General features: G+C 38.5%; 2 protein-coding genes and 1 long non-coding RNA gene across 3 annotated transcripts; 1 reads left to right on the top strand and 2 right to left on the bottom strand.

Moving 5' to 3' along the window:
- Positions 1-1,887: 1,887 nt before the first annotated feature.
- Positions 1,888-3,996, bottom strand: LOC122041735. The gene is made up of 3 exons (XR_006129057.1): positions 3,874-3,996; positions 2,343-3,791; positions 1,888-2,249 (listed from the first exon to the last, which is right to left on the bottom strand). It is a non-coding gene; the product is annotated as an uncharacterized LOC122041735 (long non-coding RNA).
- On the top strand, positions 3,101-5,198 carry LOC122041734 (1-aminocyclopropane-1-carboxylate synthase 1-like). The gene is made up of 5 exons (XM_042601519.1): positions 3,101-3,292; positions 3,369-3,503; positions 3,574-3,734; positions 3,933-4,583; positions 4,785-5,198. Exons 1-5 carry the CDS (start codon positions 3,140-3,142, stop codon positions 5,062-5,064), a joined length of 1,380 nt encoding a protein of 459 aa, XP_042457453.1. The 5' UTR covers positions 3,101-3,139; the 3' UTR covers positions 5,065-5,198.
- Positions 5,199-7,952: 2,754 nt separating this feature from the next.
- Positions 7,953-14,836, bottom strand: LOC122041733 (branched-chain amino acid aminotransferase 2, chloroplastic-like). Its single transcript, XM_042601518.1, has 10 exons — positions 14,597-14,836; positions 12,901-12,986; positions 11,853-12,030; positions 11,132-11,308; positions 10,907-11,038; positions 10,055-10,153; positions 9,443-9,559; positions 8,822-8,917; positions 8,461-8,573; positions 7,953-8,282 (listed from the first exon to the last, which is right to left on the bottom strand). The coding sequence occupies exons 1-10, from the start codon at positions 14,723-14,725 to the stop codon at positions 8,165-8,167; spliced, it is 1,245 nt and encodes a 414-aa protein (XP_042457452.1). The 5' UTR covers positions 14,726-14,836; the 3' UTR covers positions 7,953-8,164.
- Between the last annotated feature and the right edge of the window lie 3,724 nt (positions 14,837-18,560).

Below are 18,560 nucleotides of genomic sequence, written 5' to 3'. Positions count from 1 at the left end.
AATTTTTACTTAGTTCAGAGCCTTAGACGACTTCTACTCCAAGACCCAGATCCCGCGAATCTATCGACGGATAATCCACTAAAAACCTCTTCCGGAACCGCCAGAACTGCCGGAAGAGGGAATCGAGTACAAAAATAATCGACGAAGTGTAACACGCTACACTTCCGATTTGTAAAAATTAAGTACAGTAATTAACTTTGTTATCAAATACTGTTTGTACTCGGTCGGCTCAAGCTCGGTGTTTGGAAGGCTTCTCGACGGCAGTTAGGTGTAGTAAAGTGGCAGCAAGGCAGCAGCAACAAGCCGGAGCAATCGAAAAGCCAATTAGACGCGTAGAAACTCATATGAAAGTTGATGCTTGAAGCTTGGTCGAAACACCCTTATAAAGACGGTGGAAGGTGCCTTTGATAACCTTGAAAGTGTCTCCAACCTATAAAGTTTGATCCCGAACTCATTGCTCCTTATCTGCAACGAAGTCTGAATTTTATCCTACGAAAAGTGCTTTTTTATAGCATCGAAGGTGCCTTCATACCAAGAAGACGCCTTCTAATGCTTGAAGGTGCCTCGGGTACTGTTCACTTGAGACATTTTTACTTCTTGCCCTGCAAGTTAGGTTAGTCAAACACAATAATAATCTAACACGTAAAATAAAATTAGCATAACAATAATATGATTATTTTATAATTTAGATTGTATCCTTCAAATCAAGATCTGTCAGGGTCTCAACCTAAGTTTCCAAAATGGACCTAAATTGGACTAACGCCTACTGTCCCTTCAACCGGGATGCGTCCTTAATTAATCATTCTCCTCAAGTAACTTACCTTCACTTAACCAATGTCGAGTGAACCATCGAGAATCAAACATCCCGATCTTCCTTTCGGAATTATACATCCGGATTTCGGGAATCGAACATCCCGATCTTCCTTCCGGAAGCACACATCCAAACTTCAACCAATCGGGAATCGAACATCCCAACTGTCAATCGGGAATCAAACATCCCGATTGAACTTCCTTCTAATCAAGAATCGAACATCCCAACTAGACTTCCTTCCAATCGAGAATTGAACATCCCAATTGCCAATCGAGAATCGAACATCCCAATTTCCAATCGAGAATCGAACATCCTGACTAGACTTTATACCAAGTTAGTCAACCCTGCACACTCGGTAAATGTATTATATCACAACAACACTTAACTCACTTGTCATTCATCAACACAAGTAAGGTGGGACCCCCGAAGTTGGGGTTGACTATAAAAAAGTCAATTGATGTGGTGATCAAAGTCAAGACATGGTCAACTCTCGAGTCGTATCGATGCCAAATTGAAATGAATCCAATGTCACCATCGAGTGCTTTGGTTGATCGGACCAAAGGGCCGATAGGATACGCTAAACACATCGCTCAGTTGAACCGAACTCTATATTCAAGTATAGCGACCGAATGTAAGATGAATCCCTGACATAAAATCCGACCGGACATATTATTCGAGCAGATGCCAAATCCCAACATCAACCCGATCGGCTCAAAGGTCGATCGGACCTTAGGGGCTCATCTCCCCATTTCTCCAAATGCAAGGCTCTCAATTTACATCTATCTGTTCCCAGCGCTGATTGAACTTACGAGGCCCAACTCCCCACTTCTCATGAGCATAACTTCCAACACATAGCTGGTCAACCCTAACGTCAGTTGGACATTCAGGTTCAACTCCTCACTTCACATGAGCATGGCTTCTAATTTACAGCCAGTCGGTCCAAAGTCGATCGAACTCTCTCTATGAGAAAATATTATCAGAGAATCATAACAACCTGTCATTATCCTGACATATACATACAACTAGACTTTCTTCCAACCATAGGAAAGCTACCGTACATCCTTCCTTACCCGACATATTCTAACAAATATTCTCCACAGTCTCATTAATTGTGAAATTTATGAGGGACGGTAGAAAAAGAGGATCCTCTTCATTAGCCAAGGGGCTCAAGTACGCGAGGTCTTGCCACTACAATTCATCAGTTGTTATTACTGTTCATTTTCTTTTCCATTTTGCTCAACTAATGCTCTGACTTGAACATCAAAGTGTTTGTTCCATGGGCGTCTTCCCAGGTCCGATAACTAACGTTTCTTTCTCCCGATTCTTATCTTTATTGCACAAGTTCATTTAATGTCACTTTACTCCAGTTCAGAGTCTTCACACGATCAATATCGAAATCATCTCAACGCCACCCCCTACCCGCACAACATCTCCGCCGCTTTCAAAGACAATCATTTGAGAAAATTACCGCAGTGAAAGTTGAAATAATGCGAATGACAACAGTCTAAAGAACTTGGTTTAGAGGCCATACCTGCTGCTGCACCAAACTGTCGACGAAAAAACATGCGTACGTCAGAAGAGTCGACAAAGAATCAAAATATATCTAATCCAGTGATCTTTGCCCATGAGACATTCTAACTATAAGATCGAATCACTTCTAAACTCTTCCGCGTTTGGTGAAAAAGTCATTCTGAATCTCTAACTATCACTGTGCTGTTCCATTGTAAAAGAGTGGGAAAATCTGAACGCGGTCGTTGAAAATCCACCATATCTTTGTTGGTGAAAGACATTGGACGTATCCCATTGGACTCTCTCTGGCAACAGCCGTGATGAGTTTGATAGGCTACAAGACTTGTCGGAAATGATACTTTAGATTGAGAAGACGGTTGACCCTGGAGCAGCTGACCATCATCCACCAATCCTTGACCCAATTGCATACGAAATCCAGCAATTCCTTATCCATTAACCGCTGCCACTTGTTGTGCCACCGGAACCTCAAAAAAGCCAAGCACGTCTTTTCGCTCTCTCATTCTCGTGTAAAAACGAGAGGTTCTTAAGCTAAGGAACCTCTCCTTTCGCCCACGCCCAGCACGATGGCCCCAGCAGATTTCGTGTCGGCAGGTGTGTTCTTCATCGCTGCGCAGCGTCAACCCCAATAGACAATTTTGTTTGTTCCAGTAAGAAACATAGTCTATAAATAGCACTAAATCTTACTTCCTGCAGCAGATCCCACTTTCCCAATCTCCCATCTATTTGCTAAGGCCAACTGCTTCTTCTTCTTCTTCTTCTTCTTCTTCTTCTTCTTCTTCTTCTTCTGTAAACAGTAGAATGCAGCGGGAGTTGCTGTCCAGGAAGGCTGCATGCAACGCCCACGGCCAGGACTCGTCTTACTTCTTGGGATGGCAGGAGTACGAGAACGACCCTTACGATCCGATCTCCAACCCGAAAGGGATGATCCAAATGGGCCTCGCAGAGAACCAGGTCGACGATCCCTTGACCCTGTTGCACTAGCTCGTTAATGTCGAACTGTTCTTTTAAATGGTGTGCGCGCGTGCAGCTCTGCTTTGACCTGATCGAGACGTGGCTGGAGAAGCACCCTCAGGCAGGAGGATTCAAGAGGGACGACGGCAAAAGGATATTCCAGGAGCTTGCTCTGTTCCAGGACTACCACGGCTTGCCTGCCTTCAAGAATGTAATCGTCGAATCAGTTCCGGATCTTCTTTGAGTGCGATTTCGTCTGCTGAACACTGCTAGTAATGCAGGCATTAGCCAAGTACATGGCGGAAGTGAGAGGAAACGGAGTGAGGTTCGACCCCAGCAAGCTCGTGCTCACTGCCGGTGCAACTTCTGCCAACGAGATCTTGATGTTCTGCCTCGCTGAACCTGGTGAAGCTTTCCTTGTGCCAACTCCTTACTATCCAGGGTATAAATTCGACCGTTCCCTTTATCCCTTAAGAATTTGCTTCGCCATGACAGACTCCTACGGGCATAAATCCTGCGGTTAATGATAAATTTTTGAAAATATAAGGTTCAAAATGAAATTTCCAGATAAAAATAATTACTCTGTTCTTCTTTCATGCACGCGTGAAATGCTGACGCAGAGCAAATGTTTGCGGAGCAGGTTCGATCGGGATCTGAAATGGAGAACCGGAGTGGAGATCGTCCCCGTCCTCTGTTCCAGTTCCAACGGCTTCCGCATCACCCGGGCGGCCCTCGACGCCGCCTGCCGCCGTGCGCAGGAGCGGCGCCTCCGCGTGAAGGGCGTCCTCGTCACCAACCCCTCTAACCCGCTCGGCACTGCCCTCGCCTGCGGCGAGATCGACGCCCTCCTCGACTTCGTCTCCTCCCGAGACGATCTCCACCTCGTCAGCGACGAAATCTACGCCGGCGCTGCACCGGAGGGCTTCGTCAGCGTCGCCGAGGTGGCGGCGGCCTCCGCGTCCACCGCCGGCCGCGTCCACATTGTGTGCAGCCTCTCCAAGGACCTCGGCCTCCCCGGGTTCCGAGTCGGGGCGATATACTCCGAAGACGAAGGCGTGGTGTCGGCGGCCACCAAGATGTCGAGCTTTGGGCTGGTTTCTTCGCAGACGCAGTACCTGCTGGCGGCTCTGCTGGGGGACGGCGAGTTCACCGGGAGGTACATTGCGGAGAACCAGAGGCGGCTGAGGGAGCGGCGGCGGAGGCTGGTGCAGGGGCTGGAGGCGATGGGTATCGGGTGCCTGGAAGGCGGAGCCGGTTTATTCTGCTGGGTCGACATGCGTCACCTGCTGAGGTATTTTTAGAATTCTTAATATTTCAGGCATTTAACTGAAAAATATATTAATATTAGCATCCTTAATAAGTTTTCCTCAGTAATGCCACAAAATGCTCAATGAGAAAAATTAGAAGACTTCAAACATAAAATAGAAATTTTAATCTCTAATTCCTAACCTTCTAGTTTAACATATTTCCCTATATATATATATATCGATAGGTCGACTACATTTGAAGCCGAGATGGAGATATGGAAGAAGATAGTGTACCAAGTGAGGCTCAACATCTCGCCGGGCTCTTCTTGCCATTGCGATGAGCCAGGGTGGTTCCGAATTTGCTTCGCAAACACTTCAGAAGAAACCCTAGAAATAGCTTTAGATAGGCTAAAAATTTTTATAGACTCCTACCAAAGCAGTGACACAAAGGGACATAACACCTCAAGGGAGTTCATCAAATGGGTGTCTCATTTTTCGTCCTCCGAGTTCAAGTCCGAACGATGATTATAAACTAAAGAAAATTTAAAATCCACCCTAAACACTTTATTTACTATGTAAACACATCTCATAAGATTTTAAAGCTAGTCATTGTTTTATGTCCTTTTCTTTTTTGCCTTGAACCACTGTAATCAACTTGGATTTTTACGGGGCCAAGGTTATTTTACATGTATAAGAAATTCAATGAAGTAAATGACATTGGACTTGTTCAAGAGATTACTTATCCTAAATGACTTCTCCATCACTTCAAGTTCCAAGTAGCATCAAGCTTAATTCCGTCTCGCTTTCTAATTCAATTCTTCATTCTTTCTAAGTTAGCATTCAAAATGGATAATCACATGTGAGAAAAAGGCAATTCAAGCCGATCAATTAGACGAAAAGAGGCATCATAAGCTAGCTTTAGTCCTCTTGGACTAGATTCCAAGACTTGTGAGGGGATATATAGGGATATGTTTGATGTGTGTGGGCTTCATTGATTTAGCTTAGAGGACAAAGTAACTAGGCATTATCCATTCATTTCAATTCTTGACTTATTGGAAGTGATTGTGTTGTGTGTAGGATGGATAATGAGCCACGACCAAATGTTTGATTATGATTGATGTCTAATAGTTTTTCAAGTCTCTCCTTGTATAGAAAGAACTTATCCACTTTACCAAATGTATTTGAGTCACTACGAGAGCGACATATGTTTGAATCCTAGTAACTTGTTCAACGAATACCTATCACGTGATTATTGAATTAATAATAATGGTTTGAAAATGCTAAAGAGTATTCTGACATTTTTATTTATAAAGAAGAAGATGAGCATAATAAGGGAAGTGGAAATTCCACCGATTGTTAAACCTTCGGTAAGATAAGATAGTGCATGTTGTATCTACTTATCTATCAAATGTATTGAGCAATGAATCACTGAGTTAGTTTTAGCATTTAAAATAGGAAAAACTAACCTGGTAACTTACATCAATAGCAATTTCAGATGATACTTTTGCGTTTGATCCCTCGTAAAATAGTTCCTGATGCAACTTGTGTTGACAATTGACATGGCAGCCCCCTGTGTGAGATATACCTTCTCATCAGCATCATTTGAGCAAAGTAAATGCCATTGCACTGATTCATTTTAGAAATGGTTGAAACTTGAAACATAAAAGTAAAAAAAGATCTAAGTAAATTGCCCAGAGCAAGTTACAGATACATCAAGAGACAAAAGAAGGTTAGTAAAATGTCAGGCACATTCACACAGTTCCATTCTTTACTTTGATTAAACTACCATATTATCAAGGCAAATCAAAATATGCAAATATATTATCAGACATAGAAAATAATAAAGCAGAAGCCTTATTATAAAAAATTTCGGCACAAGTGATACCTTTACACCCCCAATATTTCGTCTTAACAGAATCAAGATATGTAACATCTATGAATCCTTCAATTTTGGCTTGTGTTTGTGCCTTCAAAACCTGAAGAAGTTTCACTCTGAGGAAAAATCTTCTATGATATTACTTTTGTGAAGAAAAAAAAACTCACAATCTACCGGTGCTGACCAATCCCTCCAAGTTAGCTTAAGGTTGTGAAAGATTTGATTGAGCTAATAAATGGTCACTAAAGCTTCATCTGTTAGCAATGGCTCATATGATTTCATAAGCCAGGAAACAAAAAGATAAATTACAATAGTATCGACTACATTGCATCGTCTAAAACCGATCGATCGATCCGTTACCAAATGATGCATAATCTGATGCAGGAGCCACTGTCCCCTTGACGGCATGGATGAAGTGCATTCGGCGGCGTGCATTGTCCTCTGGCCGGAAGAGCGAGAAGCAGTACCTTCAAATAGACCCCATTGAGATCTTTGCCACACAAACTCTAGGGTTATCCTCTGCGATCCGCGTCAACATGACATGGGATACCCTAACCAGAACCTGGATTTCCTTGATCCCTTGTTCTAACTTGATAAAGCGATGGGTTTGACACCTAGATTCATTCCACATTTGCGACGGACAAATGTAGGTTTGGTACAAAAATATGCAGATGTAAGTAGCGTGCAGAAACCAAAAAGTGTCGAGAACCGAGAACAGAGAAAAGGTCGATCTCGCACAAAAAGGGACAAAAAAGGTCGATCTTGCAAGTCCAAGCTCACCTGCCTTCCGAGAAGGCAAGTGGAATGCGCCAGGAAAGCAGGAAGCAGCGCTCTTCATGTGCGTAGCTTCAGTCGAGGCGACCCGATTCAGAGAAAGATGACGCAGCGTAGGGAAAAAGGAAAAAGTGGCGGGTAATGTAATAAAAGTTTATTTATTTAAAAATTTTAATGGATAATTTAATTTAATATTTTATCATATTATTCTTAATTATAAAATTAATCATATATATATATATAATTATTATTATTTAAATTTTACATTTTTTTCACGTTTTTCTTAATTATAAAATTAATTATTTTTTTTATTTTTTATGTTTTTCTTTTTTTTAAAAAATTTTGTTTATGCTTTTTTATATAATTTTTTAAAAAAAATTTATTTCATATTTTTTTACTTATTCAATAATATTTTAGGAAAAAAAAATTTATTAATCTCGAAATCAAGAAAAATTTTAATTTTCCAAAATTTTCTAATTTTAATTTTCCAAAATTTTCTAATTCCAAACTACATGTCCGTACTCTTTAGAGAATTTACTAATTGAATATATATAGATATATAAGGAAAATATCTTCTTTTTTTATTCATTTGTAATATTTATTTTAATTGCTCAAGAATGTTTTTCACACAAGTAACAACACAACACACCAACAGACCGATATATAGACCTGATACTCGGTGCACACCCACTATGAACGACGCACGCAATCGATTTGCTTGCGTGTGTCTATATATATATTAAATAATCAATAATAAAATAGATAACAAAAACACTTATAAATAATTTTTAAAAGAAACAGATAAAAGGTAAAAGTGTTGTTTGACTTGCTGTGACAATCATTGGACAGAAACATAATTCAAGAAAAATACAACGACAATTCTGAGTGTCCACAAATAATTTACCACCGTCTACCTTCAAAGATTAAACAACGACCGTGAGAGATGCACTGATTGTTTATTTGGTTTCGAAATTCCTAGTTTAACTTCATTGTCCAACCCATCTTATCCTCCAAAAGGCCCATCTGTAATCTTGTGAGTTCAGAGTACAGTTCTTGAGACACAGCCCCAACTCCTTTGTTGCCGTACTCCACCCTGCAAAAGTTTTGAAACCACAAAGAGAACCAAAGCCTCAATTCACAAATGGTTTAGATTGACATAACTGGCTGAGCATCGAGCATGCTTATGCGATCCAATGGATGGATGAATATGGTTGTATCAACAACTATTCGAACTTCGTCTCTACTACTCCATTAGATTGGATCGATCTTACCTTCTTCCTAGGAATGTTATACTTCCCACCGGGGTTACCACGACGGCTGTTCCGGTGCAGAAAACTTCATCAGCATCAAGCACTTCATCCACTGATACTGCACGCTCCTCGACCTGTGCATCCAAAAGGAGTAGCAGGTGAAAGAGTATCGAAAATATGTAGACTTCATATGAACCAAAACACAGTATTTGGTAAGCCTTGTTTAGATGTAGAATAAAAAATAAAGATGCAAAAGAGCAACATAAGAATGTTCGATCATAAGATGAATACCGAAAAACAGTGATCGATTGCACTTTTTGCAGCCTATCATGTATGAACACCAAATACACATTTATTTCTGTATTATCACTTGGGATTGTACCTGATAGCCTTGACCTAGAGCAACATCAATTATACTTTTCCTCGTAATGCCAGGCAATATAGTTCCTTTTACTTCTGGGGTGGAAATGACTTTGTTCTGTCGAAAGGAAATAAGACATTCGGTGACAGTAAATAGTAATAAATTCAGGCGATGATATGCAAAAACAATCCAATAGCCGACCATCATGTGCATTACAAATATGATTAAAATAGCAAACCTCTAAAAACAATGAGCCAGAGTTACAATAACTTTGAAGGAAAAGATAGATTTAATTTACAGTGTCTCAAAAAAACATTATTTGCTGCCGCACAAAGAGCAGAGACGTCCAAGATATCACAAGAGAAATTTCTATGTTTCTTGAGGAAAAAGAAAACCCTTATGAATAAAGGTGAAAATAAACTGAGATAAGTAGCAAAAACTAAGAACATATTAGAGTTTCTTTATTCTAACTCAGCATAAGATTATTAAGGAAAATATAACTTAAAAAGACTTTCCAAATCAATGTTTTCGATTATTTTTACGCCATATATTAAATAAAAAATTAATGCAGTTCTGAAAAGTTCATGCTTCAGATATCATAAGCACATAGCATGATAACAAAAAAACCTAAGACATCCATACCTTCACAACAAAAATATTACAGGATGAAACTTCCTCGAGATACTTTTTGTGAGTGGAGTCAAGATATAATACATCTGAAAAACCATTCTCCTTGGCTTTCTTTTGCGCTTTGAGGACCTACATAGAAATCAAAAACACCTAGTTGACTAGATTATGGAAAATATTTAAAAATGAGATTGTCAAATTATGTTATACTCAAGACTAGTATGTTCAATTCATAGAGAATGGGAGCGGGTAATAGATACCAGGCGTCATGAAAGACCAAAGTAGAACCTTCCCTACCAAGCCAACTCAAACTAATGAGCTAATCCACAAAGCACATTGCAATAAAGGTCAGAGGAGGATTATAAAGTATGTCGATCAATTGAAGCCTAATCCAAAATTGCAATGAAGCAGATAGTCCCAAGAAGAAATCACAGATTTGGCTTCCATGAGTTTAAATAGATCACAGAAGAATTCTATGATTATCATGAGTTATAGTGAACTTCAATAAAAGCAAAATGAAAGGATATGCAAATGTAGAGATTCCAGCTAAGTACCAAAGAAACTATATAACTAAACGTAGTTACCTATATTTACTTATGCATAGGTACTATCTATAAGTTCACTTACTGATGCATAATTGCCAATGGTCTTAACACCCCCTGTTCCACCTGGTGCTGCACGGTGAAACTCATTTTCAACTAATAAGTTTACTGGAGCCAAGCCCTCCTGAAAAATATAGTTTAATCAGTTTGTTTTTTGTTAATTATATTCAGTTCGCTGCAAACTGAAAAAAATTGTTTAAATGCATAGATGAAACATTAAAGCATCAAGAGAGAGTGAAAGAGATGAGGGAAGAAAGAAGAAAAGCTAGAATTGCACTTTCTAAAAATACATTAAGTATACCAAAATTAAATTCTGTTATATTTTGATCTTTTTCATGCTATTTTGGGTAGAAATTAAGTTCATCGGCATAGGTGTTCCATTAGATTATGTAAACAAGGGAAATTTATCGGTATGATCCATGATCAGCTAAAGAGAACAAAATCATGCAAAAGACAATATTGAATATTAATCTCCAAAGGTTTAATTTCCTATCATGGACTTGTAAGTTTTCCCCCAGATGCAAAACAATTACAGATACAAAACTAAATAATAATTAAGTCTCTATATGTTAAAGTTCCAATCCCACATTTATCCTCCATTTGGTAATTTATTGCATGCAGCATAAACAAGATACTCCTCAACCAAACATATGCTAGCTCCCAAAAAGACTATTCTCTTCTGTCAATGTCATACAAACAAAGTAGATGCATAATGCTGGAAATAATAATATACACAACACAACCACACGCATGGTGATATGATACATGGCAAATATTATTAGAAGAGAATGAATGACCACAAAAGGCCAGGTTGTATTAAGCAAAAGAGTATTTAAGATTCAAAAAGTGAAAATCCAAACTTTTACAACAAACCAACCTTAAAATAGTTTCCAACAGGTGAGACAAAGATAAGAAAAGTATATTCAGGAGCAGGTGACAGACCAAGAACAGCACCACTACCAATAAGAAGTGGTCTAATGTACAGTGAACCTTTACCTGTAGGTGGCACCTACATAAATGCAAATAAAGTAGTTTTTTAGACTTCTTACATCCCTCGTGAAAAAAAAAACCCATCAAATTGATAGTAGTGGATGTAAGCTACCCAGCGCTTGTTTGCCAAAACAGTGAGCTTTACAGCATCAACAAACTTTTCCACTGATGGTGCAGGCATGCACATCCTTTCAGCACCCTTTCTCATTCGTAAGGCATTTTCTTCAGGTCGAAATAATAGAATTGATCCATCTTCCTTCCTGTATGCTTTGAGACCTTCAAATAATCCCTGAAACATAAAAGATTGATGTTATAATAATCTTCAATTCTTCCCCTAATATGAACAGCAATGCTATGTTATTCAGAATGAATAATCACTTTAAATTTAGATGCCTAGCGCCTAGGAAACTTTTTATAAAACTTGTATAATATTCATATGCAGAAACAGAACATTAATGTGCATCATGTAGTGCTAAGGATCTGCAATTATGGAATCAAAAGCACGAATGAAATCCAAGGAAAAAGTTAGATCATTCGAATGTTTGGTTTAAAACTAACAACTTAATGCAACATAGGTTCTTAAAATATATGAAAAAAGAAATACTAATTTTCCCAATATGAATGTTGAGGCCATAAAAGTAGAGATGAGTTATTAATTCTCAAGGCATATATAGAATATAGACCAAATTGCTTGGATTTATTGTCACAAACAAGATATTTTCCATCCCTTTCAAAAACAGATGCAATGGCATATCTCAATGTCCCATAGTTACATATAAATATTAAATATCTGTTTAAATGCAACGAATCATGAATTTTAGCTCTATGCTAACCTGCCCATAATTCAATACTCCCGAAGATGGACTTAATTCAATGGGCCCATAACGTAACAATTCTCCTTCTGTGAATATCCCATTTTGGGTACATTTCATCTTATACATATAATCAGTGGGAACCAGTCCAAATCCAAGATTATCCCAGTCCAAGTCTACTGTTTCCGTAGATTCCTTGCTACAAACACATAGAGTATCTGCACATAAGCAATTTCAAAACAAAAAAAAAACATAGAAAAAGAATTACAGTCCCAGAAACATATCATGTAATCCAAAGTCCAATTCATTAGTACCAATGGAATCTTTTGTTTCGAGTAATAAAAAATTGGGAACTAGAATTCTAATATCTAATCCACTCACTCTTTTGCTTCATTGTTTTTTACCCATATTTAATATAGAAGCCTGTCTACTCACAAGTACATGAAAAAGTTAGTAAAGTACATTAAGAAATAAAATACCATTTCCCATCAGTTGAAACATAAGATCTGAAAAGTTAATTCTTGAAAATTATTGCTATTATAGACTCAGAATTATTTTCCCTCAAGAATTGATAGCAAACAAGTTGTCAATAGGATTCTCAAGTTCCAATTCTTCTAAAACATAGAATTATAATATCCAAGAGTTTGGTTATTCCAACAAAGGAATCCATAATAGTTGTGGAATGTGCAAACAGAATTCCAAGTTCATAATTTTGTTCCGTATAGGCTGAGTGATTGTCCAATTTTAAATCACAAGTACAATCAAGAAAGGTAGAGTTTGTTGAAGGTAAAAAAGAACACAAATAGATTGCTTCTAACCGATCAGTGATAAAATTAGCATAGCTAAATCTTAAAAAGGTTTAGTGTTGCAGAACTGAGAGCTGCCTTTATATGCATAAAAATTCATGACAAACTCAAAACAGCCTTAATGATCATAATGTTCAATTTAAGCTATCTGCAAGAAAAAACAAATGAACTCTCTATGTCATGTGTACATAAATACATCATCTATAAGCTAAAATTCAAAAATATAATTCAAGTGGGAAGGTAAAAAATATGCATATACATACCTGTAAACACTTGTTTCAGTTACTGCACATCTTATAGTGCTAAGGGGCCCTGAAACCACAGACATTGGACGAAGCTGACTCTGGATCTGAAAATGTTAAGAATGGGAATAAGATCTTTTTGGACATGTAATAAAAAATACTAAATTGAGCACATATTAAATTCAAGAGTCTGAATTTTTTATTTAACTTTTAAAATCTAATTGGCTAGAAGGGGAGCCTTGGCATCAGTAAAAATGTTGTCATGTGACCTATAAGTTATGGGTTCGAGGCTTGGAAATAACCTCTTGCATAACAAGGTAAGGTTGCATACAATAGAAGGTGCCTCGGGACCCCGCTTTGATGAGAACTTCATGCACTAGGCTGCTTAAAAAATATATATATATATAATGGCCAAGCTATCGCAATAGCATGAAACTTCTTAATGATATATAGTGGAAAATGTAGTATGGTAATGCCAAAAAGTAGAATTCCTTTCTAAGCCAAATTTCTAAAGGAATTAACCAAAATTTCATTCTAAAGTTCAAGAACATCAACAATAATGGAAAACTAGAAAAAATAGTAATCATTGATAAAAAAAATGGAGTTAGTAGAAGAGAGGAAGATGAATAAGGGAGCAACCGCTTGTTAGTTGTTATGGATCCAATATGTAAAGCTATAAGTCTATTTGTAATGTCTCATATGCCTAATAAGATTCATATATAGGCAGAAGGGAGCTACTTAGGATTTTATCCCAATATTATTCACCTCACATGGTATTAGAGAAATCCCCACCTCCATTCATCTTTGCTGCCTAATCAGTCAATCTCAATGTGGATTCCCATCTAATTGTGCATGCCCATTCTGCACAAGCTACTCCTCCGCATGTGATTTCTCTCATGTGCCTATTCTATGTCCTTTGGTTTGGTGGTCTATCCACGCTGAATGCCTAGGTCATTCATTCGCGTTGAGAACACCTTTGGTACCTCTATTTGGTTTTAAGAACGTTGTCAACTCCTTCCTAGGCCAACCCTCTCTTGTTGCCTCCTTCGCTGACCTACCCTTCTTCCTCCATTAGCCCTACATTTGAACTCAAAATTTCTCTACAGTTCAATCACCAACCCAATAAGCTCTATGCCCACATGTTGGAATCTTCCACCATTACTTCAATGCCCCTTGCTAGGACTGTTCCCACTATTTAAGGTTTATGGCCATCACAGCCAAAAACTTCAATGACAGAAACTATACTACACGAGCTATACAGATCTATGAGTCTGCTCTTTCATCATGGGAGCAGATGAATGCCCAATAGCCAGCTCTTTCACGTTTATTAACTTAACAAAGTGGTGGCACCTGACCACCTAATCAATTATTCACCATTAGCGATGCTTGCTCAACATGGTAGGACTGTCACTACTGAGCCGCAAATCATTCATTTCTACCGTGTGTTTCCTCGCATGAGACTTGGAACAACTCTGAGGCCTTTAAATCACCAAATCATCTTTCCGGAACCCTTAATCCTGACGGGCTTACACAACGCCAATCTAATTCAACCGCACAAAAGGAATTATTTTTCACGATCATTCTACGATGAGTTAGGTCCTTGCACAAACCGGGCCATGCCTTCTCAAATCAATCACCAGGGAAGAGGGAGAGAGATAACAAAGAGGGACAATATAATCAGAAAAGCACAAAATGGATCAGGAAGGAAAGGAGGGACCTTGAGCGAAGAGAACGACGAGGAATGGCAGCGCCTCCAACCGGAAGCATGAGCGTAGGTGATGAACGGGGACGCGAGGATGAGGCCATGATCGGCTCTTAGCCGAGGAAGAAGAAGGCTCTGCTCCATTAGATCTCCGGTTCCTCTCCCTCTAGAATCCTACGTCCCCTCGCTGAATCTGCGGAGAAGGAAGACGGAAAGAGGGTCAAAATTCTCTCCCTCTTGATTTATCGCTTCGGCGGCGGCTCATTTCCGTGACCAAGAACCGGACCAAGATACCGAACGGTCGAATCCGACCTAAAAAAGGAGATGATTCCCTCGAAGGAATTTTCATTTCACTTCCATAATTGATTTCTTATTCGAAAGTACCTTAATCTTAATATGCATGCAATCACTCAGATATGGTTTAATGTTCAACTACAGGTAAAATATTTTCCTCTAACATCGAATCGATCATTCTCAAATTAGTTGATCCGAAAGCCTGACTGGATATCTAATGCTAGTTTTAAAAAAAACTATTTTCAAATTCTTACCAGTTAATTTATAATTACATCATTTAATAGGAAAATTAGACAACTCCTTATTAATGCTAACTATTTTGATGAATTTTAAGAAGTTTTTAGATTTATAAGATATTCTAAATAAATAGGTAAATTTAGGAGAGCAAAATGAAAATTTTTCCGAAATCCTATTCTGATTCCATTGATGAATCCTCGGAATCGATTCCTGGGCCAATTAATGAACCGCATCAGTTCCGTTCATTCGATTCGATGTCGATCTGAATCTAACGGATGAGATATAATTTTAACTCAATTTTTTTCTAAATTTTTTAAAATATTTAATTAGCATGCCAAAAATAAATAAATAAATAATCTCTTACAAGTGGTAATTTGATATTAGATCTAACCCGTGAAAATGGTTATGTCTCTCATTAAGAGAAAAAATTCTTACAAATATATCGTAGTTAGATACTAGATTCAAATTGTGGATGTCTAAATGACAATTTGAATATCCTATCTTGACACCATAATCCTAAAGACATACGATAATTTGATATTATTCATTTAATAAGGTTAATAAACAAGGTAATAAGTAATTTTTTTTTCAAAACACTGTCAATATATTTATAATAATAATACGATATTATCATTTTGATCATATAACAAATTTCATTAAGTTATTTTTATCAAAACACTTTTTTTTATTAGGAAAAAAAACAAAAATAACGACATGGATGTATTTATGAGAGCATTATAAAAATAATGGTGATTTTACTATTTTGACCAATAGAAGGTTATTAGCTTTTTAATGATGAAAATAAATAAATAAATAAGAATATGAATAAACATTAAAAGACAAATTGTGATTATGATGCTCTAATAAGAGACAATTAATGACTTTATCTTTGTTTTGTTTTGACCATTAGAAAATCATCAAAGTGTGTTAATTTTTCAATGTATAAGATATTTTTGTAGGTCAAACGATGAAAGGTTATTAAAATATTTCTAAAGGTTTTTAAAAACGTTTAAATAATATTTTAAAATTGAAGTGCTTCCTTTCATAAATCTGAAACTCTAGTGACCGGTTTGATAATCATCAAACATCAATGCACTCTTGAGTAAAATGTCACATCCCTATTATAGGTCACTTTTCTAACAATGATGTCCCGAGAGTCTCATGGTTAACCCATGAGATATTATCATCTATCATCATAAGATTCAAAGTTTAAATCTCGATAAAATTGATGTAAATATCTCTTTGATGTATTAATCATTATTCTAAAGATTAATGATCGTTCATGATTTACCTCTTTTATGTTGATTAGAGGATGAGTTCGCGGTGTATTCATCTTTTATTATCACTTTCTCAATGTGTTAATCATTATTCCAAAAGTTAATGGTCATTCATGATTTACCTCTTTTATGTTGATTAGAGGATGAGTTCGCGGTGTATTCATCTTTTATCATCACTTTCTCAATACTGATGTGTTTATTATGATGGAAATAAATTAAAGTGGAAAAGAAACAAAGCATAATATATTTGATGTACTTTCTTTAATTGATCTAAAGGTTCCCAGGGCGTAGTACAGCTGGGGGTACATGATTTCGTGACCGAAAGGTCCAGGGTTCGATCCTCGGGGTATCATTGTCTGGGGTTAACGTCCCGGCTATGCGCTTTCAGCTGTGTACTTACATTTACCTCCCTCTATATTCATGGGACCGGCTCTAGGGGTCGCTGATACGACGATTGTATATATATATTTTTTAATTGATCTAAATGTCTCTTATTTCCTAATAATATAAAGTGGTCCGGAGATATTGACACTGACGCATAGTTATGTGATGATTAAGCCTCAGTTTTAACCAGTTAAATTTTTTTAATGGATAATTAATCTAAAAAAATGGTTAATAGATCATCCGCCACGAGGACTTGTAAATAAAAAGTAAATAAGGCCATTAATTTTTGGGAAAAAAATTAAAGGGCATCATATATTTTACAAAATCATTAAAGATCCTCGCGTTTTTTTTTTATCAAATTGATCATGTTACCCACCGACCCTCCATATATAATTGCCTAATTATCTTTTAATACAAGGTTCTCATTGTTATTTTTCGTCTCTATTTTTCTTCTAAATCTTAAATCAGAAACATAAAATTATAATTATTACTAGTGTGATCATACATGCGCGCTGCGTGTGTAATATAATTGATCCTGTTCGAACCAAGAGTCAACGAATACTGAGGATACGGCGCTCCCTGCTGGATCCTTGAGTGCTCCGGTAAACCTGCAGCAAAACCGAGCCGGGAGGGGTGTCCCGGCGACGGCCCTCCGACGCTCAAGTCAGGTAAGCTACGATGAACAACGTGACTTCCAAAATCTCAGAATACGTACCTCTCCGGCGAAACCTGAGGTTCTTTATATAGAGCTATGAAGAGTCTGGGCACACGTACCTAGGTGCATAAGTGTCTTCTGTCTTTTCCTAGGTATGCGGCTGTCAGAAAGCTTACCTGTCCTTTCCTAGGTATGTGGCTGTCAGAAAACTTACCTGACTCATATCGCTACAGTCAAATCATGCCCTCGATGGGACAACAGAATCCCCTGTCATGAGATTTGGAGCATGACACACACGTGAAACCTACCGGTTATCAGAGGAGAAATCCTCGGGTCATTTTCCTTGCTCCAAACTTGTCGTCCGAGCGGACATCTCCCTAAACATCCGACCGGATATACGCAATGGTTTACCTGTGCTTGGTGGAGGTGAATAAACAGGGGCGCTTTATGACTGTGACCTGTAAAAAGGTCAGCTCGATCTGTGACCTTTTTAACTGAGCGTCGGAACCCCGATTTGACAGGGTCTTCCAACCATAAGTGCGAGCCGGCCGGACCCTTCCAGGTATTTGATTCCATCGGCCGGCCGGCAGTCCGGTCGGGCCGGCCGTCTACGGTCGTCCGTCCGGTCGGACCACACTCTCCTCGGATGAGCGGCTGCTCCGGTGACTTTCACTTGGCGTTGACTTTGCCTGAAAGGGGGGGGCCGCTCTTACTACCGGATCACTTGCCTCCCCTTCAAGTCTAGTCGAGGGAGGCGAATAGTCCGACTGACTGGACTGTGGGTCTGGCCGAACGGCTACTCAACGCCAATACTATCCGCTCGGTCAGCCGTAGAAATATCCTTGAATGAATCCATGATGGCCTTCACCGGATCTCCTCGCGTTTTGCGCCAATCTTCGCCATCAAGGCCGATCATTCCTTCATTAAATGCTCCGAATGATTGACTGCCACGTGGAGCAAGGCCACCAGAGTACGGAGGCGGTTGCACGATATTGCGATGTGATCGAAGCAGTTCGAAATAAACGGCTAGATGTGTGCTTTGATTCCCGTGACCTGGATCCGACGGTGGAGACCGCCCGGCCCTCACCCTATAAACTCTTCGTTTCCTTTTCACCTTCACACGCCTCCATTA

Source organism: Zingiber officinale, chromosome 2A, assembly GCF_018446385.1.
Source record: "Zingiber officinale cultivar Zhangliang chromosome 2A, Zo_v1.1, whole genome shotgun sequence".
Lineage (NCBI taxonomy): Eukaryota > Viridiplantae > Streptophyta > Magnoliopsida > Zingiberales > Zingiberaceae > Zingiber > Zingiber officinale.
The sequence above is the reverse complement of the archived record's forward strand: the minus strand, read 5'-3'. Positions and strand labels throughout refer to the sequence as shown.